Source organism: Pristiophorus japonicus, chromosome 6 (genome assembly GCF_044704955.1).
Source record: "Pristiophorus japonicus isolate sPriJap1 chromosome 6, sPriJap1.hap1, whole genome shotgun sequence".
In the NCBI taxonomy this organism is placed as follows: Eukaryota; Metazoa; Chordata; class Chondrichthyes; family Pristiophoridae; genus Pristiophorus; species Pristiophorus japonicus.
This window is the reverse complement of record NC_091982.1, coordinates 146779369-146804929: the sequence shown is the minus strand read 5'-3', so window position 1 is coordinate 146804929 and position 25561 is coordinate 146779369. Positions and strand designations below refer to the sequence as shown.

The following is a 25561-nucleotide window of genomic DNA, read 5'->3' as shown; positions in this document are numbered from 1 at the left end:
CCTAGTAGTGTAATGGCACCAGTATTGTTTCTCAACTCTAACCAAATAGATTTAGTCCTTGACCCCTCAAGGACATCCTCTCTCTCCAGCACTGTAATATTCTCCTTAATCAATACTGCCACCCACCTCCTTTCTTTCCTTCCCTATCGTTCCTGAACACCTTATATCCAGGAATATTTAGTACCAATCCTGCCCTTTTTTGAGCCAGGTCTCGGTTATCACCACAACATCATATTCCCGTGTGTCTATTTGTGCCTGCAGCTCACCAACCTTATTTACCACACTTCATACATTCACACGCACATGCGCAGTAACCTATCTTAGACCACCTTGTATTCTCTTAGTCTGACCCCACCTAATACCATTACTGAAGTATAAACACGCAACAATACCCACAGAATGAGCACGTAAGTGACAAATGAATTTCAATATAGGCAAGTGTGAGGAAGTACATTTTGAAAGGAGGAATAAGGAGGCCACATCCTTGGAAAATAAAAGTCTAACTAGGGTAGAGAATACACAATACAGATAGGGGTACAGATACACAATACAGATCATCATCATAGGCAGTCCCTCGTATCAAGGATGACTTACTTCCATGCCAAAAAGGGATGAGCTCACAGGTGTTTCAATGAAGGACCTAATATTCCAGATCCCGAACTACATTTTGAAGGGTGGAAGATGCCTGTGTGTGGATTTTTTTAACGTGGTGGCCGTTGCACACCAGCCACCACACGGGCTTGACAGAGCTAGGCCTTGGTCCAGTAGCAAGGATTAACCAAGACAACTGGAGACCAGCTCTGCTGCGCGGGCCGAGTGCGCACACATATCGCAGTGTGGGCTGCCCAGTGCTGCCCCTGGGCCCTCGCCTCTTCTGGGCCCCGAATTCACGCCTCTCCTGGCCTCCGATCACATCCCTCTACGAAGTCTTGCCGCTCCTTCGTCCTGACCTTGCCATTCCTGCTGTACCTGCCTGCACTGCAATCAGCGACCTGGATTTGGGTGACGACAAATCTAGTCGCTCTCTTCACAGCCATCGCCCTCCTGCAACAGCACGCGCTGCTCCCTGCAGTGGCATGCCGCCACACGTTGCTCCCTCTAATGGCCCCGGCCTGCTGATGGTCTTGCAGGCCAGGACCGCACCAATTTCCGGGCCATGTCTGCAAGACCATTAGAGGGAGCAACGTCCGACGGCCCAGCCCAGAAATCGGTGCGGTCCCGGCCTGTAAGACAATACAGATGCACATTACAGATGCACAAATCATTAAAAGTAGCAGCACAGATTAACAAGGCCATAAAAATGTAAACAAAGCTGTGAGGTTCATTTCTTGAGGAATTGACTTGAAAAGCAGAGAAGTTATTATTAAACTTGTATAGAACCATGGTCAGATCACACTTGGAGTACTGTACACAATTCTCGTCTTGTGGAGAAGATTTACAAGAATTATACCAGAACTGAGATGTTAGAACTATCAGGAAAGACTGGACAGGCTGAGTGTCTTTTCACTAGAAAAGAGAAGACTGGGCTAATTGTGCTGTTGGGTTTATTAAGAGCCCATGACTACACGCTACTCCTGCAGCATTCCAGTTTTACCATTATATACACATTTCCCCATCCAGGTAAGTTATTTTCTGCATGTGAAAGGAGAATGTGATGTGTGTGTGAATGAGCACTAGAGTTGGTTCTCTAGCTCTCCCAATGATTCAGTAGATAAAGGCAGCACAATGTGTGGTATTGAGCTGAACACCCCAGAAATGTCCCTGTTTAGAGTCGCACTCCACTGCGTGGCAATTGGTCACAACTAGGCAAAAGAGGGTGGTTTTAAAATGAATGAACTCTGATTCTTGTGTTCTGACTAATGCAGTGATTCCTGCTGGAAAGAGGGTGTGTGTGGAAGCTGTGTACGTACAGGATTGTACTTGACCCGTTATGTCTTTACCCCCATCCCCTTCCATGAGTTAACTGGCTTGTTGTTCTCCATCAAGTTTTACACATGAAGAATGTCCGCTTGGGAAAGGTCCTGGAAGGTGATGAACACCTATGGGACCAAGCACTAGCTTCGGGGGGAGGAAAGAAAATTGAGAGTAAGTTGAGGAGGGTAAAGCTGTCCTCAATAAGACGAGGACTAGCTGTGCTGCTGCAGTCACTAGGAGGTTGCCACATTTACTGTTTTAACATAAGAATATAAGAATTATGAACAGGAGTAGGCCATCTAGCCCCTCGAGTCTGCTCCGCCATTCAATAAGATCATGGCTGATCTGGCCGTGGACTCAGCTCCACTTACCCACCCGCTCCCCGTAACCCTTAATTCCCTTATTGGTTAAAAATCTAAAAATTGGTTAACGCTAGTAGGTGGTTGTTCATTCCAGTGCTGGCCTTCCTACAGTGAGCACTTTCTTCTTTATTTTTACCTCAATTCTCTCACTTCCCCCACCTCTTCCCCCCACCCCCTGCTCCTCCACCTAAAGATGTTGCCTTCCTTACTAAAGGACAGTTCGAGTGTCCAGGAAGCCATTCTTTCTGCCTAAGAATGTCCAGTGGGTGTTGGCAGGCTGGCCTGTCGGCCAAGTCTCATCCCATCCTCGCCCAGTGTCGACACTCGTGCTACCAGCGACTGAACAGCGATCAGGCATGCAACTATTTCTGATACTCCTTTCCTAACTGCAGGGTTCTGTGACTAATTGTACAGCCTCTAGCACTGCTCCATCTGACATCAGCTAACAGGCCGTGGACCCGGAATTGAACCTGGGAACTTGCTGGTGTTTGATTCAGGGATGGCGACTTGATCTTTGACTTTACAAGTCCTCATGAGTGCCATTATATGTCTGTAAATGCCTTTGGTGTGGATTGGGACCACAGTGAGCCAAGGGTCACTGTTCGATACCAGGGAGTTGGTGCAAGGACAATGCTGCTTTCTTTAGGGGGAGGTGGAGGAAAAAGCTGAGGAGTGTGACTGACTAGAAATAATGAAGCTAATTTCTATGCACGTAAGAACATAAGAAATAGGATCAGGAGTAGGCCATTTAGGCCCTTGAGCCTGCTCCGCCATTCAATAGATCATGGCTGATCTGATCTTAGCCTCAACTACACTTCCCTGCCCTCGCCGCATAACCCTTGACTCCCTAATTCAAAAATCTGTCTATCTCCACCTTAAATATATTCAATGACCCAGCCTCCACAGCTTTCTGGGGCAGAGATTTGCAAAGATTCACGACCCTCTGAGGGAAGAAATTCCTCCTCATTTCTGTTTTTAAATGGGCGACCCCTTATTCTGAGATTATGCCCTCTAGTTCTAGATTCCCCCACAAGGGGAAACATCCTCTCTGCATCCACCCTGTCAAGCCCCCTCAGAATCTGACATGAACGTGAACTGAAGAACACTGTGTGGAACTGATGTCGAGGATATTCACAGGGACCTACTATCTGTTTGCAGGGAAGCTGATGCAGATGAACGGGATCAGTGCCCAGTTTGGACTTTCCCCACTGTACGTCCCAGCACCATCAACAAGCTCCAGAACGGAATGCCTGTACAGAGTTCTCAGAAGGTGAGTCTGTGCATTTGTCAACTTCCAGCACCCTTTCACTGGCATTGTTGCAATAAGCAGTCCAGGCAGTTTCTAGCGGTGATACACTCTTTTATTATGAGGACTTTCGTGGTCGAATGTAATGGGTGTGCTGTAATCTGCTTTGTGGTATCCCTGTACTCCTATTGCATTAATGGGATGAGGTGTAATGTGGTAGATTTTCATCTTTAGTCCTTGGGTGAAACAGAGAGAAAATTCAGGCAGTTTCCATTGCAGGAGTGCAATCTTTCCTGCCTGACTTTTCTCCAAGCACTGTGTTCAGGTCATGCTTTAGAACATAAGAAATAGGAGCAGGAGTGGGCCATTTGGCCCCTCGAGCCTGCTCTATCATTTAATAAGATCATGGCTGATCTCATCTTGGGCTCAGCTCCACTTCCCTGCCCGCTTCCCATAACCCTTCACTCCCTTATCATTTAAAAATCTGTCGATCTCCACCTTAAATATATTCAATGACCCAGCCTCCACAGCTCTCTGGAGCAGAGAATTCCACAGACTTACGACCCTCTGAGAGAATAAATTCTTCCCCCATCTCGGTTCTAAATGGGCAATCCCTTATTCTGAAACTATGCCCCCTAGTTCTAGATTCCCCCACTAGTGGAAACATCCTCTCTGCATCTACCTTGTCGAGCCCCTTCAGTATCTTATACGTTTCAGTAAGATCGCCTCTCATTTTTCTAAACTTCAATGAGTATAGGCCCAACCTGCTCAACATGTGAATAGCATGTTTAGTGAGTTGGTCACACCGCAGGTAAAGGGTACACAGCCAGATAGTAAATGGGTGACCAACAGGAAGAGCAGTGCAAGGAAGATAGTGCAGGGGTCCCCTGCGGTCATCCCCCTGCAAAACAGATACACCGCTTTGGGTACTGTTGAAGGGGATGACTTATCAGGGGAGGGCAGCAGCAGCCAAGTTCATGGCACCCTGGCTGGCTCTGCTGCACAGGAGGGCAGGAAAAAGAGTGGGAGAGCGATAGTGATAGGGGTTTCAATTGCAAGGGGAATAGATAGGCGTTTCTGCGGCCGCAACCAAGACTCCAGGATGGTATGTTGCCTCCCTGGTGCAAGGGTCAAGGATGTCTCTGAGCGGGTGCAGGACATTCTGAAAAGGGAGGGTGAACAGCCAGTTGTCGTAGTGCATATAGGTACCAGTAACATAGGTAAAAAACGGGATGAGGTCCTACGAGACAAATTTAGGGAGCTAGGAGTTAAATTTAAAAAGTAGAACCTCAAAAGTAGTAATCTCAGGATTGCTACCAGTGCCACGTGCTAGTCAGAGTAGGAATCGCAGAATAGCTCAGATGAATACGTGGCTTGAGGAGTGGTGCAGAAGGGAGGGATTCAAATTCCTGGGACATTGGAACCGGTTCTGGGGGAGGTCTGCACCTGGGCAGGACCAGAACCAATGTCCTAGGGGGAGTGTTTGCTATTGCTGTTGGGGAGGAGTTAAACTAATATGGCAGGGGGATGGGAACCTATGCAGGGAGACAGAGGGAAACAAAATGGAGTCAGAAGCAAAATATAGAAAGGAGAATAGTAAAAGTGGAGGGCAGAGAAACCTAAGGCAAAAAACAAAAAGGGCCACATTACAGCAAAATTCTAAAGGGGCAAAGTGTTTAAAAAGACAAGCCTGAAGGCTCTGTGCCTCAAAGCAAGGAGTGTTCGGAATAAGGTGGATGAATTAACTGCGCAGATAGCAGTTAACAGATACGATGTGATTGGCATCACGGAGACATGGCTCCAGGGTGACCAAGGCTGGGAACTCAACATCCAAGGGTATTCAGCATTTAGGAAGGATAGACAGAAAGGAAAAGGAGGCAGGGTGGCATTGCTGGTTAAAGAAGAAATCAATGCAATTGTAAGGAAGAACATTAGCCTGGATGATGTGGAATCGGTATGGGTGGAGCTGCGGAATTCCAAAGGGCAGAAAACGCTAGTGGGAGTTGTGTATAGACCACCAAATAGTAGTAGTGAGGTTGGGGACAGCATCAAACAAGAAATAAGGGATGTGTGCAATAAAGGTACAGCAGTAATCATGGGCGACTTTAATCTACATATTGATTGGGCTAACCTAACTGGTAGCAATGCGGTGGAGGAGGATTTCCTGGAGTGTATTAGGGATGGTTTTTGAGACCAATATGTCGAGGAACCAACCAGGGAGCTGGCCATTCTAGACTGGGTGATGTGTAATGAGAAGGGACTAATTAGCAATTTTGTTGTGCGAGGCCCCTTGGGGAAAAGTGACCATAATATGGTAGAATTCCTTATTAAGATGGAGAATGACACAGTTAATTCGGAAACTAGGGTCCTGAACTTAAGGAAAGGTAACTTCAACAGTATGAGGCGTAAATTGGCTAGAATAGACTGGCAAAGGATACTCAAAGGGTTGACGGTGGATAAGCAGTAACAAACATTTAAAGATCACATGGATGAACTTCAGCAATTGTTCATCCCTGTCTGGAGGGATAAACTGGGAAGGTGGCTCAACCATGGCTAACAAAGGAAATGAAGGATAGTGTTAAAGCCAAGGAAGAGGCATACAAATTAGCTAGACAAAGCAACAAACTTGAGGACTGGGAAAATTTAGAATTCAACAGAGGAGGACTAAGGGTTTAATTAGGAGGGGAAAATAGAGTATGAGAGGAAGCTTGCAGGGAATATAAAAACTGACTGCAAAAGCTTCTATAAATAGTAAAGACAAATGTAGGTCCCTTGCAGTCGGATTCAGGTGAATTTATAATGGGGAACAAAGAAATGGCAGACCAATTGAACCAATACTTTGGTTCTGTCTTCATGAAGGAAGACACAAATAACCTTTCGAAAGTACTAGGGGACAGTGGGTCTAGTGAGAAGGAGGAACTGAAGGATATCCTTATTAGGTGGGAAATTTTGTTAGGGAAATTAATGGAATTGAAGTCTGATAAATCCCCGGGGCATGATAGTCTGCATCCCAGAGTACTCAAGGAAGTGGCCCTAGAAATAGTGGATGCATTGGTGATCATTTTCCAACAGTCTGTCGACTCTGGATCAGTTCCTATGGACTGGAGGGTAGCTAATGTAACACCACTTTTTTAAAAAGGACGGAGAGAGAAAACGGGTAATTATAGACCGGTTAGCCTGACATCAGTAGTGGGGAAAATGTTGGAATCAATCATTAAGGATGAAATAGCAGCGCATTTGGAAAGCAGTGACAGGATCGGACCAAGTCAGCATGGATTTATGAAAGGGAAATCATGCTTGACGAATCTTCTGGAATTTTTTGAGGATGTAACTAGCAGAGTGGACAAGGGAGAACCAGTGGATGTGGTGCATTTGGACTTTCAAAAGGCTTTTGACAAGGTCCCGCACAAGAGATTGTTGTGCAAAATCAAAGCGCATGGTATTGGGGATAACATACTGACGTGGATAGGGAACTGGTTGGCAGACAGGAAGCAGAGAGTGGGGATAAACGAGTCCTTTTCAGAATGGCAGGCAGTGACTAGTGGAGTGCCGCAGGGCTCAGTGCTGGGACCCCAACTCTTTACAATGTACATTAACGATTTAGATGAAGGAATAGAGTGTAATATCTCCAAGTTTGCGGATGACACTAAACTGGGTGGCTGTGTGAGCTGTGAGGAGGACGCTAAGAGGCTGCAGGATCACTTGGACAGGTTAGGTGAGTGGGCAAATACATGGCAGATGCAGTATAATGTGGATAAATGTGAGGTTATCCATTTTGGGGGCAAAAACACAAAGGCAGAATATTATCTGAATGGCGGCAGACTAGAAAAAGGGGAGGTGCAATGAGACCTGGGTGTCATAGTTCATCAGTCACTGAAAGTGGGCACGCAGGTACAGCAGGCGGTAAAGAAAGCAAATGGTATGTTGGTCTTCATAGCTAGGGGATTTGAATATAGAAGCAGGGAGGTCTTAATGCAGCTGTACAGGGCTTAAGTGAGGCCTCACCTGGAATATTGTGTTCAGTTTTGGTCTCCTAGTCTGAGGAAGGACGTTCGTGCAGCAAAGGTTCACCAGACTGATTCCAGGGATGGCTGGGCTGTCATATGAGGAGAGACTGGATCAAGTGGGACTTTATTCACTGGAGTTTAGAAGGATGAGAGGGGATCTCATAGAAACGTATAAGATTCTGACTGGACTGGACAGGATAGATACGGGAAGAATGTTCCTGATGTTGGGGAAGTCCAGAACCAGGGGACATAGTCTTAGGATAAGGGGTTGGCCACTTAGGACGGAGATGAGGAGAAACTTCTTCACTCAGAGAGTTGTTTACCTGTGAAATTCCCTGTCGCAGAGAGTTCACTGGATATATTCAAGAGGGAGTTAGATATGGCCCTTACGGTTAAGGGGATCAAGGGGTATGGAGAGAAAGCAGGAAAGGGGTACTGAAGGAATGATCAGCCATGATCTTATTGAATGGTGGTGCAGGCTCAAAGGGCCGAATGGCCTACTCCTGCACCTATTTTCTATGTTTCTATGTCCTCATAAGTCAACCCCTTCATCTCAGGAATCAACCTAGTGAACCTTCTCTGAACTGCCAAGTATATCCCTCCTTAAATAAGGAGACCAAAACTGTACGCAGTACTCGAGGTGTGGCCTCACGAATACCCTGTATAGTTGCAGCAGGACTTCTCTGCTTTTATACTCTATCCCCCTTGCAATAAAGGCCAACATTCCATTTGGCTTGCTGTACTTGCATGCTAACTTTTTGTGTTTCTTGCACAAGGACCCCCAGGTCTCTCTGTATTGCAGCATTTTGTAATCTCTCCATTTAAATAATAATTTGCTTTTTTATTTTTCCTGCCAAAGTGGATAACCTCACACTTTCCCACATTATGCTCTATCTGCCAAATGTTTGCCCACTCACTTAGCCTGTCTATATCTCTTTGCAGATTTTTTGTGTCCTCCTCACAACTTGCTTTCCCACCATCTTTGTATCATCAGCAAACTTGGCTACATTACACTCGGTCCCTTCATCCAAGTCATTAATATAGATTGTAAATAGTTGAGGCCCTAGCACCGATCCCTGTGGCATCCCACTCGTTACCGTTTCCCAACTGGAAAAAGACCCATTTATCCCGACTCTCTGTTTTCTGTTAGTTAGCCAATCCTCTATCCATGCTAATATATTACCCCCAACCCCGTGAGCTCTTGTGCAGTAACCTTTTATGTGGCACCTTCTCGAATTCCTTCTGGAAATCCAAATACACCACATCCACTGGTTCCCCCTTATCCACCCTGCTCGTTACATCCTCAAAGAACTCCAGCAAATTTGTCAAACATGATTTCCCTTTCATAAAACCATGCTGACTCTGCTTGAGTATGTTATGCTTTTCCAAATGTCCTCCTGCTTCCTTAATAATGGATTCCAGCATTTTCCCAATGACAGATGTTAGGCTAACTGGTCTATCTGTCGCCATCCTTTTTAAATAAGGCGTTACATTTGTGGATTTCCAATCCGCTAGGACTTCTCCAGTATCCAGGGAATTTTGGTAGATTGCAGCCAATGCATCCACTATCTTTGCAGCCACTTCTTTTAAGACCTTAGGATGCAGGCCATCACGTCCTGGGGACTTGTCCACCTTTAGTCCCATTATTTTACTGAGTACTTTTTCTTTAGTGATAGTGATTGTTTTAAGTTCCCCCCTCCCTATAGCCCCTTGATTATCTATTTTTGGGATGTTTTTAGTGTCTTCTATCGTGAAGACCAATACAAAATATTTGTTCAAATTCTCTGTCATTTCCCTGTTTCCCATTATTAATTCCCTAGTCTCATCTTCCAACGTTTATTTTAGCTACTCTCTTCCTTTTTATATACCTGTAGAAGCTCTCACTATCTGTTTTTATATTTCGTGCTAGTTTATCTTCTCTCTCTCTATTTTTTTCTCGTAGTCCTTTGCTGATTTTTTTAACAATTTCCCAATTCACTGGCCTCCCACTAATCTTGCCAACATTGTATGCCCTTGTTTTCAATTTGCTATCATCCTTTATTTCCTTAGTTAACCACGGATGGGTCTCCCTTCTCTTAAAGTCTTTCCTTCTCACTGGAATATATTTTTGTTGAGAGATATGAAATATCTCCATAAATGTCTGCCACTGCTCATCAACCATCTTGCACTTTAATCTATTTTCCCAGTCCACTTTAGCCAACTCTGCCTTCATACTTTTGTAATCACCTTTATTTAAGATCAAGGCACTTGTGCTAAAGACAAAAATCTATCCCTATATGTGCTACGACATGATAGTGTGTAACTGAACAGCCTATTCTACATGCAACGTTCTGCTGTCAGCATCCGATCCTGCATCCTGCACCAAGTTCCGCTCACCTATCAGGTTGGAGGTGTCACCTTTTTAGGACCACATTTTGCAGCAGTTACTGTACAGATTATCACACGTTCCATTTTCACACCTGTGTTTTTAATGCCCACTAGACAAAGGCACATTACTTACAAACTGATGTGGCTCATAGAGCTTTTAACGTGGACAAACAACCCAAGGCCAAACGTCACCAAAGCATAAATAAATTAACATGGTCGCTGAACCAAAGGAGAAGGAATTGGGAGGGTTAGCTAAAAGTTCAGTCAAAGATGTGGGTTTTAAAGATGGTGTTAAAGGAGGAGATGGAGGTGGAATTTCAGAGCATAGAGCCTGGGAACCTGAAGGCACGGCTGCAAATGGCGGTGCAAAGGGAAGGGGGAATGCACAAGGGACGAGAGTCTGAGGAATCGAGAATTCTGGGGTGGGGTGTGGTCGTTATAGGACTGGAAGTGGTTACAGAAATAGGGAGGGGCAAGGCAATGAAGGGATTTAAATATGAGATGTAAATTTTAAATTGGGGTGCCAGAAGCCAGTGCAGGTCAGCGAGGACATGAGTGATGGGTGAGCGGAACTTGGTGCAGGATAGGATACTGGCAGCAGAACTTTGCACATGCTGAAGTTTACGGAGGATTCAGGGCAGGGGGCCAGCCAAGAGAGCATTGGAACAATCCTAGCTAGAGCTGACAAAGGCATGGGTGAGAGTTTCATCAGCAGATGAGACTGAGGCAGTCGATGCTGCAGAAGCAGGTCTTGGTAATGAAGAGGATAGGGGCTCAGAATCTCAACTCTGGGTCGAATAGAATGCCAGGGCTGCAAACAGTCTGGTTTACCTGAAGCAATGGCCGGAGTGGGGGACGGGAAATCAGTGGCGAGGGTACAGAGTTTATGGTGGGGGCCGAAGATGATGGCATTTGTTTTGCCACGGTTTATCTGGAGAAAATTGCGACTCATTCAAAACTGGAAGTCGGAAGAGGAATCGGACAACACAAAGTGGAGGGGTTGAAAAAAGTGATGGAGAGATTGAGCTGTTGTGTGTTGTCAGCGTGCATGTGGAAGCTGGCCACATTTCATTGGACGGTGTCACCAAGGGGCAGCGAGATGATGAGAATAGGAAGGATAGATCTTTGGGGGATTCGAGGATGAGAAGCCATTGCTGGAGTTGCCCTGGCTATGATTAGTTAGGCAAGAGTAGAACTAGGTGAGAACTGTCCCTCTGAGATGCACAGCAGAGGAGAGGAATTGGAGGAGGATGGTGTGTCGATCGTGTCAAAGGCTGCAGAGAGGACGAGGAGGGGAAATGCACCATGGTTACAGAGGGTGTCATTTGTGGCTTTAACTAGGGCAATTTCAGTGCTGTGGTAAGAGTGGATGAGAGAGATTCAAACGTGGAGTTACAGGAAGAATAGGCACAGAATTGGGAGTCAACAAGTTCAAGGACTTGGTGCCATAACAAGAAGTCAGTGTTTCAGGGAGGGGAGAAGATTGGGAAGGGGAAATAAAACCCATAACTGAGTTATAATTATTATAATATAATTGTAGAAGTTGTGATGGCCTCTAATGTGGGTAAAAGCACTCTAATGACACACTGTTGATTGTACAATGTTCTGTGTCCTTATGCAAGAAACTTAAAGATAGCATACAGGTACAGCAAGCAATAAGGAAGGCAAATGTCATGTTGACCTTTATTGCAAAGGGGTTGGAGTACAAGAGTAAGGACGTCTTACTATAATTATACAGGGCTTTGCTGAGACCACACCTGGAGTACTGTGTACAGTTTTGGTCTCCTTATCTGAGGAAGGATATACTTGCCTTGGAGGTGGTGCAACGGAGGTTCATTGGATTGATTCCTGGGATGAGAGGACTGTCTTATGATGAGAGAGTGTGTAGAATGGGCCTATACTCTCTGGAGTTTACAAGAATGAGAGGTGATTTCATTGAAACATACAAGATTCTGAAGGGGATTGACAGGGTAGATGCTGAGAGGTTGTTTCCCCTGGCTGGAGTGTCTAGAACTAGGGGCACAGTCTAAGGATAAGGGGTAGGCCATTTAAGACAGAGATGAGGAGGAATTTCTTCACTCAGAGGGTTGTGAATCTTTGGAATTCTCTGTCCCAGAGAGCTCTGGATGCTGAGTCGCTGAATATATTCAAGGCTGAGATATAGATTTTTGGAGTCTCAGGGAATCAAGGGATATGGAGATCAGGTGGCCATGATTTTACTGAATGGTGGAGCAGGCTCGAAGGGCCGTGAGGCCTACTCCTGCTCCTATTTCTTATGTTCATGTGTATATTCTGGGTGATGGTCCAAGGCCAGTAGTGCAGACCAGCAAGGTTACTGCGAGGACTAGGTGGTGGGTAGGTGACGCCAAACTGGGGTTTTATAAGCCTGTAGATTGAACAAGGAAGGGAATAGAGAGAGAGAGGTAAGGAATTCAATTTGTTTCAAAACCACATCATAATTCTTTATACCAACAACGAAGATGGAAGGAAGGAACAGACCGTCCTCAGAATAAAGTTCAGAGAGGCACTGAACATAGCAATAAATAGAGGCGAGAGTACCTTTCCTAGAGAGAGTGGTTGAGGTGAGGAGTATTGCCTATCACTTTGTTCACTATTCTTTTGTATTTTGTTTTAATAAAGCCCTTGGAGCCCATGAAGCGACAGCCAAAGTCAAAGTGCTTGACGACCCTGGTCAACCCCATGTTCAGAGAGGTAATGCAGCCACTTTATGTGACCGAGTGTGTTTGTGGGCCTGCTTGTATGTGTCAGCTGAAATGCTTACACCGCCTTGCCTGGCTTTAGAGGCATCGAGCTTTTTTCCCCACTGATTAGTGTCAGCAGGAGTGAAGTACAAGGGCGTGAGTTGGTTGGGTGCTAATCTTTGCTGACATCACCAAGTCCTTCCCCCTCCCTCCTTCACCCAGATATTTGTACGGTATGGGAACCGACAGGACTAGAGTGAGCGTAACCAATCAGAAAGCAGCTTGATCCCTGTGTGAGTCCTGAATGGGGCCACAGTGCTGAAATCAAAGAACTGATTTCACCAGGGACCCTCACAGTCAGCAAAGAGAGAAAATGTTTTCACCTTGCCAGCGTGAGCTGCCTTCATGGCCCAACTGCATCAGTATGAGAGCATTGTTCTAACTGGCTATTTCGCCCAATTTCCTTCTGTCTGGCCTGGATTTGTCCAGTCAGTGTCTAATGCACTTTTTCCATTTTTGGGGATTTTCAGTACCTTCAAAGAATGCTCTCTGTCTCCGTCAAAGACCTGCCAGTAAATACACTGCATGGAAGGTACTGAGACGAACAGACCAGAAGCCCAACTCCTGCCCCTGGCCTGTGCTGGGATGGCTAATTGTCTTGCACTGAGCATGCCCGCACATGGAGACTGTCCATGGGCTGAGGTACCAGACACAAGCGGGTAAGTGCGGGAGCAGACCCAGCACGAGTCACTGCGCTCGAGGGGCAGTTCCATCGCGAGACGATCCCCGGTACATCAGCCCACCTTTTCTTCAGATGCGGGACAGACATGTCGTGTATATCCGACATTTTCTACTCTTATTCTAGGGAAGAAAATGGGTCGGAAGAAATGAAAGTATTTTCTCCGATCTACCTTCCAGTTGCTAAAATCACCTGTGGATTTTTGATGTGCCATTAACATTGTTGTATGATGCCTGTTAGTTAAAGACTTCAGCTGTAACTGTTGTCAAACTAGATGTGTCAAGGCAGCACCTTAGCACAGCAGGTTTTTGTCCCGACGTGCTATGCCCCGGAGTGATATCGGGAAGGTTATGCCCCGCCCTGATTCTCTGTGACCCATTCTGATCCTTGGCCGGAGATGAGTGAAAGTCCTGCCCCGTATAACACAAAGTACTGGGTTGTTGGTTGCGTGCGCTTTGTCGTCTGGCAGTGACTTGAGGTTCCCTGTTTATTTTGCTTTCTTTTGTTTAAGCTACAAGAGAAGCACAAAGTCAGCGGTGGGAATCTGGGTGCCATTGAAGAGCTGGAGAATGCATTTAACCTGGCAGAGGAGTCCTGTCCGGGCATTTCAGATAAACTGGTAGCACACATGGTGGAGCGGGTACGAAGGTGAGTGAGACACGGAAAGCAAATTGTGTGCGCAAATATATTCACAGCATTGAGGGAGTGAGCATTTGATTTTCATGCAGTATTAGGAGAATCCTTGTTGCCTTTTGTAAGTTGGTGTGTTTTGACGTGTTGGGAATATATAGAGCAGCTTGTACCTTGTGAAGTAATGTGTGCATTAAACTTTCCAAATGCAATGCCAAACAAAGTATGGTGTGCTGTGTATCACTTTAACTCGGTCTGATTCCTTCACGTGTATTGCAGTATTACAGTCTGCACATGCACTATTCAAGAGGTGTTGGAGACAGAATGTAAAAACCAGTTGATATTAAACTAAGAGTGTACAGTTTTTCTCAATGCAACAATTTTTCCGTCCCCCTAATAGCAGGTTCCCAGTTAGCCTCAAGTGTGGCATCACGCTGTAACTGGACTATGCGCAGAGGGCTTGAAAAGGGGCAGTTTTCCACCATCAGTTTTCCCCACTCTGTCCATTTCGGCTCTGCATTTTATAAACTGCCAGCTGTAAAAAAAAAAGTTATAAAATGCAACATCACCTAAACTCGCTTATTGGGGTTTGCAAGAATTCTCTCTCCTCCACTCAGTAAAAATTCTCATCATGAAGTAATCCTGGTCTCATCCAGCAGCTGCCTACACACACACACACAACAAGCTTGTTGGCCCACCAGGCCTGTCTGAAGCTTCAATAACACCCATCCGTTCAGTTCACTAACCCGTCCGTCTCTAGCCCCACTGAAGCTGGGAACGCACTCCATCTTTTAAGGCGCTTTTACATTTGTACTAAAACGACACTACTGTCTGGGTCAGGGTGCCAGTGTTAGCCATGGGAACACGGGAGGTAGATTGATAACATACAGGCTCATCCACACAGGAACAGACAGCTGCCAGAGAAGAGACTTTCATGTGAAATGTGGGCTTGGCTCACTCGATAGCACTTTCTGCTCTTGAGTCAGAACTACTATGGACTTGAACACTCAAACTAGGCTTGTGCCGTACTGAGGGAGTGCTGCATTGCCAGGGTTGCTGTCTTTCTGATGTGACACTAAGCCAGATTTATGGCTTACTTAACCACTGCTTAATTTACCTGGTGGTGTCCTGCACTATGGACCTTGGCCTCAGTTTAAAAATGGATTCCCTCCAGCTCCCAATCTCAGTCAGGGGGGGATGGGGCATAATCAGAAACTAGACTTCTCAGGGGCCCAGTCACGGAGCACCAATTCCCCCCATTGCTCGTGGCAGTTCAGACTGGTATTGATAGAGGCCTGGGAGTAAATTAGCTTCCCTGCCGCCTTGTCAGTGTCGTTAAACATGGAATTGTCCGTTGCAGGATGTAATGAGGTATATGAGTCTGGGACAAGAATGGAGGGATTAGCTAGCTTTATACCAATGTGAAAATGCTCTATTTCCTTCAATGACCCAAACCCTTTGGAAGTCCCTGCACTGATATTAAGTTGGTCACTGGTTCCTGAACTGAATTCCTGGCGAGCAGCCTGTGGCTGGAGCTGTGCCCGCACTGAGACCCATGTTGAAAGTGTAGCCCAATCAAGTCGAGGGCCTGTTATTGCCAACTGATGGCAAGAATAACCCTGAGCACAGCAACATGCAGTGTCCTGACTATAGAGGCTTAATGCAGTGATCCTGTCACACCGCTCTGTGTATCCATTAAAACTATTCCCCTGAAATACTGCCTCCAAAACTATACATGTTAAAGCTTTCAGTAAGAGCATTTAAATTGTGTTTCAGTGGGCATCTTATCAGTAAAAAATGTATAAAAATCATTGCACAGAAGGAGGTCATTCGGCCCATTGAACCATGCCAGTGCCGCCTACTCTAATCGCATCGCCCCTTATGTCCTCCTTTATTAATTTTCAGATACTTATCCAATTCCCTTTTAAATGATGATATAGTCTCTACCCTAAAAACACTTCAGACAGGATCATGAATGTTTGTTAAGAGGAGATGTTTGTGATAACAGATACTGTAACATGATCAGAACTTGTTTGGAGAAAATGCTGCATAATTGGATGAACAAGGCTAACTGAGAGTTGGCTAGTTTTGTGGCTGAAATGGGATGAAATGCTGAAAAATGCTCTGTGTTGACGTGTTACTGATTGGAAGCTTTATTGTGTGCTTGATGTTTGTAAAACATCATCATAGGCAGTCCCTCGGAATCGAGGAAGACTTGCTTCCACTCTTAAAATGAGTTCTTGGGTGTCTCAACAGTCCAATACGGGAACCACAATTTCTGTCACAGGTGGGACAGATAGTCGTTGAGGGAAAGGATGGGTGGAACTGGTTTGCCGCACGCTCTTTCCGCTGCCTGAGCTTGTTTTCTGCATGCTCTTGGCGATGAGACTCGAGGCGCACAGCGCCCTCCTGGATGCACTTCTTCCACTTAGGGCGGTCTTTGGCCAGGGACTCCCAGGTGTCAGTGGGGGTGTTGCACTTTATCAGGGAGGCTTTGAGGGTGTCCTTGTAATGTTTCCGCTGCCCACCTTTGGCTCGTTTGCCGTGAAGGAGTTCCGAGTAGAGCGCTTGCTTTGGGAGTCTCGTGTCTGGCATGCGAACAATGTGGTCCGCCCAGCGGAGCTGATCAAGTGTGGTCAGCATTGTAAATAACCTCTAATCTTATACAAGATATAGAAAATACTTATATCGGTAAAATACAATAAAACTTAGCTCTTATCCCCTTATTTGGCACAGTGTCAAATTTTGTTTGATAACGCTCCTGTGAAGCACCTTGGGATGTTTTACTACGTTAAAGGGGCTATATAAATGCAATATAATGTTGTCTCATTAACCACTGGCTGTCAATCATTCCCTGTGCCAGTAACCCGCTGTGAGAACATTTCTTCTGCTTCTTGCTGTTCATCCAGTGACAGTTTTAAGTCTGTGTTCCCTTCTTACTGAAATATACAAGAAGATTCAACCTTTTTTTTTTAGAAACAGGGATTGAACATGGGGCCTAACGGCCCTGTCACTTTTTATTAGATCTCCACACGAACTATCTCTCTTTGCAACACATCCCTCAATCCCTACTCTCTCTCCAGTAATGCATCTCCATGAGCCCATTTATATTGTCTGCTTCAGTAACCTGTGCTGTCGCAATACTTAACATTTCTTCTGTCCAATTTTTTCTCTCTACTCTCCTGGAGTCAATGACCAGGACAAGCCCTAGACTCAGCCCATACTAAGGTGGTTGATCTACACCAAGGCAGCGGGGGGGCGTTACAGTTGACTTTGTGGGTTGGGAGCAGGGGAGGAATTACTGTTCAGTGACTTCTGCTGAGTAGTTTTGTTGTGGGTCAAGGATTAGTCTTTAAGAGTGATGCTTCTCAGGGATGAATAGCCTGCCGACACCGTCTAGGCCATTGAACAGTGCACCCTGGAAAAAGCCAGCACCTCCATGAGGGGGAAGGGAGGGGGAGGCGGTGCGGTTTGCAGCCTGCACAAGTAGATGAGAAATGTGTAGGCGGGATTATAAGAATTAGGAGCAGGAGTAGACCATTTGGCCCCTGAGCCTGCTCTGCCATTCAATGAGATCCTGGCTGATCTTTTACTTCAACTACACTTTCCTGCTCTAACCCCATGTCCCTTGATTCCCTTAATATTCAAAAATCTATTGATCCCTTGTCTTGAATATACTCAGACTGAGCCTCCACAGCCTTCTGGGGTAGAGAATTCCAGAGATTCACCATCCTCTGAGTGAAGAAGTTTCTCCTCATCTCAGTCCTAAATGGCCGACCCCTGATTCTGAGACTGTGATCCCTGGTTCTCGACTCCCCAACCAGGGGAAACATCCTCCCTGCATCCAACCTGTCGAGCCTTGTAAGAAGTTTGTATGTTTCAATGAGATCACACCTCATTCTTCTAAACTCCAGAGAATATTGGCCTTGTCTACTCAATCTCTCTTCATTGGACAATCCCAGGAATCAGTTTAGTGAACCTTCGTTGCACTCCCTCTATGACAAGTATATCCTTCCTTAGGTAAGGAGACCAAAACTGTACACAATACTCCAGGTGTGGTCTCACCAGAGCCCTATATAATTGCAGTAACGTCTTTACTCTTATACTCAAATCCTCTTGTAATAAAGGACAACATTTGCTTTCTTAATTGCTTGCTGTACCTGCATGTTAACTTTCAGTGATTCGTGTACAAGGACACGCAGGTCCCTCTGAACACCAACATTTCCCAATCTCTCCATTTAAAAAAAGAAATAGTGTTGACGCTGCTCCTTTGACTTTTGCTCTTTCCTTTTCCCCTCCCTCAGGTATTCGCTAAGTGGATCCAGCAAGAATTCAGCGCGGTGAGGATCCCGGCACCTCCAGGGGCTTCCCAAGTGCCCTGTGACCCAGCACCCGACAACACCTTCCTGCTGCAGATAGGAAAGCCCGTGGTTGCCGATGCCAGTGCTTCATGGCCACGGCGACCAGACTCGATCACACTGTTGGATCAGAACTGAAAATGTTTTACTTTTAACACTGCTGCCATGAAGGGTGGCACCAAATAAGAGGGGTTGATATCTTTTTTTGTTGTTTTAATTAGAAGTTATAATATTTTTACAATTTCTTTATATACAGAGAAGGTTCGTTGATGGTGTATATCAAACTGTATTAGTAGAAATGTACTGTGTGAAAGAGACAGCATCTCTTTTGCTTGCCTGTCTAGGTTCTGTTTCAGAATTCAAAGGTCAATTTTTTTTTAATGGTTTTAGAAATAAATACACCGTTTATAAAGGTGCAAGAAAGTGGATTATACGCATTGGGGATAGAGGGTCTTAAACAGTGGATAACCTTCCCTGAGCCACTCCTTGTAAGATGTGACTACATTCTGCTGCTAGTTAAAATGAAGCAATTAGATGGAAGTAGCTAGAGGAGTTGGTGGTGGTGCTTATCCAGACTTTAGATCAGTCGGGTCACCCTCACTCAAAGGATTCCTCATTCTCGGGCCAGTCAATATGTCTCTTGCCTCTTGACTCAGAAGCCTGTCTCAGTCACTCCAGCCTCGCTGGCCCCATCGAAGGACGTCTCTCGTATATGTGGCAACCTGCTTGATGGAGCTCTGCACTGAGGCGAGGCTGACCTGACTGACTGACAGCAGATTGCAGGAAGTGGTTCAGGTCAGCAATTGAAAAGACTAGCTCAGACTGACTGCAAGGGAGGATTTGTGAGGTGTGAGATCAAGAAAGGAGTGAAAAAAATAAACAAACACTTAAATGTGAAGAATGTTACTCCTGGGTATATAGTAATCCCGCAATCTAAACCAGCATTATAACTCTCCTTCCCCCCACCCCCCCCAACACCACCAATTACAGAAACATGACCCACATCTCTCAAGACTCCAATTTACTGAGACCTGCAGAAGCGATTCTGTCTCTTAAAGAACAGTTCCAAAATGCTGAAGGGCGAGGGTTGCTGAGAGGCTGCAGTTTATACTCGTGTCCAGTGGAGCAAAGTCACGCCTGTCGGGGATTACGCCGAGGCTCTCTGTCTTTTCGTTTTCCTGCATCCCGTTTGGTGGAGGAGATCAAGTTACTGCGTCCGGACCCGGGATCTCAATCCCTGCGGGCGATCCGGCCTGGAGTGCAACTGAAGAGCAAACGGTTAAATGGACCAGAATGTTACTGGGATTGGATTGTAGAGAAATTTAAATTAGATGTCTGAACTCCAAGCCTGGTAGAATCTGAAGCCAGCCTCTGTCCTCTCTCTGAGCACTTCATGTCCAAGCAGGTGGCAGTGGCAATGAATGATCTGTGGCCAGCTGGAAGGGAACGTGTAGCTCTGACTGTTGAAGGACAGATTTAAGAGGTAGATTCCGAAAACGTTTTACTCAAACCCCTCCCTCCGATTCGCACCGTCAGTACTCCAGAGAACAGGAATTTGTAAGCGTGTTGAAGAAGCATTACTATTACCCATTGTACAGCGAGTGAGTTGCTGTCAGCAATGGATCTCCCATGTCCCAGGAGATCTTGGGAACTGTGTTCAGTCTTTTAACTGAACCGCTGTTGGCCAGTGTCTTTAATGGCATCGACATGGACTTTCCTACTGAACAAACTGGGGGGGACACCCTAACCTTAGCAGGATTTGTTGACGAAATGAGCTTTGAGATCTGGTGATGCAGTTTTTAATCCATTTGGTTATAAAGGAAGTTTCTTTACCTCACTTCATGTAGCAGACAGCAGTCACTATAATATCCTGTGTCCCACCTTAATTTGTGTTTATTCTTCTTGTAAGTACATGAATGTTTCATTGTGCAAGTAGGAAACCATTCAGTTTAGATTCTGTTGTGTACCTTGGGATCAATGTCAATCTGAATGAATCCTCTGTACGGCCTTAAATGGCAAGGCAAGTTAGACGCATTGTTTTGCTTTTACACCTTGCGTTGGGAAGAGATACAAAATGACTGACAATACACCATGAAATATGGCCAGCTGTATTGTTCTGCTTGTGCAATGAAAGCCTGATACAAATGCCATGATATAATAACCAGGAGGGTTAACAGCGTAAGGGCAAAGGACAAGTGAAGGTCGCAGGTTATTCGGGGGGGGAGAGATTGGGTCTAGGACCTCAACAAACCCGCTAACATTTTTAGAAGGAAGGGACATTTAACAGTATTATCCAAGAGCGGACAGTTAGTATTATGGCCTGGGGATAACCAGGAAACTGCAGCTGTAATGTAGAGGGAAAGGAAACAGGCCCACAGTTTTTAAAGGTACTGTTGGTAACATCCAGGCAAAGAACTGACCAGCATCAAATCTTGCGGGGGTGGCATTTCCGCGGGGCTCTCCCGCCGTGACTCTGGCGGAATCCCCAGCAAGACGACGTAATGAGCAGTTTGCTTAATTTCTCTGGGTTTTGCCTGAAGGTTACGGCTGAAGACCTGCAGAAACCCACCCCAGTGTGTTTTTAGACTTTGGTTTGCTATTAACCTGCACAACAAATGATCATAAAGAGCCTCTTCCTTTTGGGACTCCGGGATTGACGCCTGCAGTTCCAAACTCCAGATGCCTGCACCTCGTTGAGAGACAAAAGCAAGTCATCGATGTGTTGACGCTCCGTGCCCTCTCACTGTGTCCCGAATTGTATTTGGTGTGGACCCGCCATTTGAATGGACAAAGGAGTGAGCATAAAGAACTCTAGTTTTTAAACTCCATAGCCATGTCAGTGAAACTGGGGATTGTGTTCCTGTATGTCCAGTGTTTGTATACTGCGTGTATTAACAGTGTACAAGTGCACACCTGGTCCCCACATCCCACTTACTACCTATCTTAAAGTCCAGTTTAGGTTTGGTTGTAGTTATTTATGGTGAAGGAGGGTATCCGTGCTCTTGGAGCTGCGGATCGCGTTTTATATACATTGTAATGGACAAGAATAAAATATAAGAATGGGCTACCTGCAGTCTCTGGCTTTATTTACAGCGGCATCTTCAAGGTGGGTCTGGTTTCTGCCATGCACGTTAAAGCAAATTGTGCTTGGATTTATCTAGATGAATCACCAGTTTACTTTTGGTGAGGAATGTTGGCCCAGACACCCTAGCGAGCTCACTTCTCCTCTTTGAATAGTGTCATAGAATCTTCAATGCCAGCTGAACTACAGGAACAAAACAGGCAGGGTCTTGGTTATCATCGTGGCCAAAGGGCAGCACCCCAACAACGCAGGATGCCCTCGCTGAGCGCCCTCGCCCCGCATTGTCCGCCCCGCGCTGAGTACCCTCACCCACCGTCGCTGAGCGCCCTCGCCCCATGCTTAGCTCCCTCGTCCCGCGCTGTCCGCCCCGCGCTGAGCGCCCTCGTCCCGTGCTGTCCGCCCCGCGCTGAGCGCCCTCGTCCCGTGCTGTCCACCCCGCGCTGGGCACAATTGCCACTGTGCGGAGCGGGACGTCCTCACCAGTGCGCTGATGTGTTGCCCTAGATTTTGTCCTGCAGTGAGGTTCGAGCTGTTTCACTCCTGAGTGTGCCGTCACCTGAGCCAAGCTAGCCTTGTTACACGTGGGATTTTTTTGGGGGGAGTGGGGGTTGGAGCATAAAGAGGCCTTTTGGCTTACTTAGCCAATCACTGATTGATCTCTGTTCCCTGGTAATTGAAGCTTTTACTGTAGTGAACTAACTGCTCACTGCATTCCTGGAGTAGAGAAGTGAGTAGTTTTGCCATTGGAGAGCAGGACCCGATGGTGCTTAATGTGGTCCAGCCAGCTCTGGCGCACTGGCTAAATCAATTGTCCACCATAAACAATCAAGTCTGAATCCCTTGGACTTAAAGAGGGTGGGAGAGAGTGAGTGTTTTACTGAGGACAAGTGCATAAAAGGTGGAGGTGGGTGTGTGATTGAGCAGAAGTATCGTGGCAAATAGATACAAGAAAAATGGAGAACTGCATATGCCAGTTTTGCTCACGCACTTTATCAATGCCCCTTTGCAACTTTCTGCTCCCATCTATACTATTTACTGAGCCATTTAACTTGGTGCCGTCTGCAAACTTGGATATACAGCTCTCTATTCCTTCATCCAAGTCGTCAATGCATTGTGAAAAGCTGAGACCCCAGTACACAACCTTCAATGACACCACGTGTCACATTCTGTTAATTGGAATACATCCCTATTATCCCTACTCTCTCTTTCCTACCTGTGAACCAATTCCCCACCCATGCAAAAGGTTTCATCCAATTTCATGAAAAATTCAGCTAGGTTCATTAGACGTGACTTGCCCTTTACAAATACATGCCGGTCCCAGAAAGCATATGTGCTCAGTCTGGAAGAAATTGTGAATTGGAAGAAATTGTGATTTGTAAAGAAATAATAGTTTCATAAAAGAAATGGGTTTGCCAGCTGAACAGCTAGGATAAGCTGATGACCTAGGAACATTCCAGTCACATCAAATAAGTTGTACAAAGAGCTATGGTCGTTACGAGGTCAGAACACAAAACGGGCCTTCGAGTAGGCATATTTAGACCTGGTAGGTTGAGCAAGGAGCCCTAGTATAAACTGTCTAGGAGAAAGAGAGACTTGGATTTATAAAGCGCCTTTCATGACCACTGGAAGTCTTAAAGCACTTTACAGCCAATGAAGTATTTTTTGGAGTGTAGTCACTGTTGTAATGTGGGCAACGCAGCAGCCAATTTGCGCACAGCAAGCTCCCACAATGATAATGACCAGATTATCTCTTTTTTTATGATGAACAAGGAGGGTAACAAGATGTTCTAACAGATAAGCAAAGGAATGACCTTATGAGGCTGGGAGGGGGCTGGCAGATACCGACTCCTCTGTAATTAGACAATTGAATGGGTAAAAGCAATTAAATAAATGATTGATGCGAGTTATCCACCGACCCACTGAAATAAAGTATATAAATGAGCCGCCTAAAAGGAAAAACGGGTGGGGGTGAGCTTCCTCTGAGGTGGATCTCGTGGGCTTTGGTCTAACACCTCCGCCAGCTCAGGAGAGACCAAAGAGGAAGAGGCTACAGGGATCGGAGACCAGCGCTCTGCCTCAACCTCCATCTGTTCTGGGGCCCATAAACCCTTTTCATCTGTTATGGGTTGTATTTAACTTAAACTGCCCTCCTTAATATAGCAACCTATGACTCCTAAGATCCTTTGGGTAAGCTGTGTGTGACCTGTGATCTAAATCTTAGTCACTCAGCCCCTAATAACAGATTGAAGTACCTTCCCACAACAGATGTTCCGACTAACATGCCTATAATTTCCTGGTTTCTGTCTTCCATCCTGCTTAAATAATGGAGTGACATTGACAATTTTCCAATCCAGGGGGGCAATACTGAGGAGGATGCAACAAATTACAGGAGGTCATTAATAAACTTGCAGAATGGGTATATAATTGGCAAATGAAGTTCAGCACATAAATATGAGGTGTTACATTTTGGTGGAAGAATAGGAAGGTCACTTATTACTTGGAGGGTGCGAGTCTAGGTGGGGTAGAGGAACAAAGGGATCTTGGAGTACAAATACACACATTGCCAGAAGTTGCGACACAGATTAACAAGACCATAAAAAAGCAAACCAAGCACTAGGGTTTATTTCTGGAGGTATAGAATTGAAAAGTAGGAAAGTTATGCTAAACCTGTATCGAATCTTGGTTAGACCACACTTAGCGTACTGCGTACAGTTCTGGTCACCATATTATAAAAAAGATATAGAGGCACTGAAGATTTATAAGGCTTATATTCACTGGAGTTTAGAAGAATGAGGGGATCTCATAGAAACATAAAATTCTGACGGGATTGGACAGGTTAGATGCAGGAAAAATGTTCCCAGTGTTGGGGAAGTCCAGAACAAGGGGTCACAGTCTAAGGATAAGGGGTAACCATTTAGGACCGAGATGAGGAGAAACTTCTTCACTCAGAGTTGTGAACCTGTGGAATTCTCTACCACAGAGAGTTGTTGAGGCCAGTTCATTAGATATATTTGAAAGGGAGTTAGATGTGGCCCTTACGGCTAAAGGGATCAAGGGGTATGGAGAGAAAGCAGGAATGGGGTACTGAAGTGCTTGATCAGCCATGATCATGTTGAATGGTGGTGCAGGCTCGAAGGGCCGAATGGCCTACTCCTGCACCTATTTTCTATGATACCAGAAATGACAGGGTACACATATCAGGAAAGGATGAACAGGCTGAGTCTCTTTTCTCTTGAAAAAAAGAGGGCAGAGGGGTGACCTAATAGAAGTCTTTAAAATTATGAAAGGTTTTTTAGAGTGGATACAGGGAGAATGTTTCTACTTTTGGGGGAAGAGCATAACTAGAGACCATCAATATAAGATAGACACCAGAGAGTGGTGAGAATGTGGAACTCGCTACCACAGGGAGTGGTTGAAGCGAATAGTATCGATGCATTTAAGGGGAGGCTAGACAAGCATATGAGGGAGAAGGGAGTAGAGGGTTATGCTGATAGATTTAGATGAAGAACGACGGGAGGAGACTTGAGTGGAACATAAATGTCGGCATGGACTGGTTGGGCCGAATGGCCTGTTTCTGTGCTGTATATCCTCTGTAATCCTATGTATAGGCCAGACCAGGTAAAGGTGGCAGGTTTGCTCCCCTAAAGGACATTAGTGAACCAGATGGGTTTTTACAACAATCTGGTAGTTTTATGCTCACCATTACTGATACTAGCTTTCTACTCCAGATGTTTTATTTATTAAATGAACTGAATTTAAATTCCCCAGCTGCTGTGGTGGGATTTAAAAGGTCCCCAGATCATTAGTTCAGGATTCTGGATTACTGGTCCAGTAACATAACCTTTATTGACATAGGTTGTTTGATTAAACAAGTGGAGCTCTTGCCCTTTAGGGATATGAACAGGTCTTGCAATGTACCAAATACTTCTTTCAACACCTCTCACTGTCCACTGTAGTTTTATCTGTTAAAAGCTCTGCCCAGTATACTGTGGTTAATTACTGCCTCATCCCTTCAAAGACAGCAGTGGCTCCTGACTCAGCCTTCTCTCTCTCATGTTATGGTCATTATTGTCTAAATATTCCCTTATGGTTAGATTGTTGACTAATTAATCATTACTCATCATTAAAAGAAAGAAAAGAAAGACTAGAATTTA

At 45.5% G+C, this 25561-nt stretch overlaps 1 protein-coding gene across 6 annotated transcripts in view; it reads left to right on the top strand.

Annotated features, from left to right (window-relative positions):
* stk25b (serine/threonine kinase 25b) overlaps positions 1-21384 on the top strand; it is a 290058-nt gene extending 268674 nt beyond the window's left edge. For all 6 annotated transcript variants that reach the window (XM_070883287.1, XM_070883282.1, XM_070883281.1 and 3 more), the window contains 4 exons: positions 3435-3546; positions 12537-12608; positions 13849-13985; positions 18272-21384. In XM_070883287.1, coding sequence (XP_070739388.1) covers positions 3435-3546; positions 12537-12608; positions 13849-13985; positions 18272-18311 — 361 coding nt within the window. In that variant the 3' untranslated portion in view covers positions 18312-21384. The remainder of the gene's footprint in view (positions 1-3434; positions 3547-12536; positions 12609-13848; positions 13986-18271) is intronic.
* The last annotated feature ends 4177 nt before the right edge of the window (positions 21385-25561 follow it).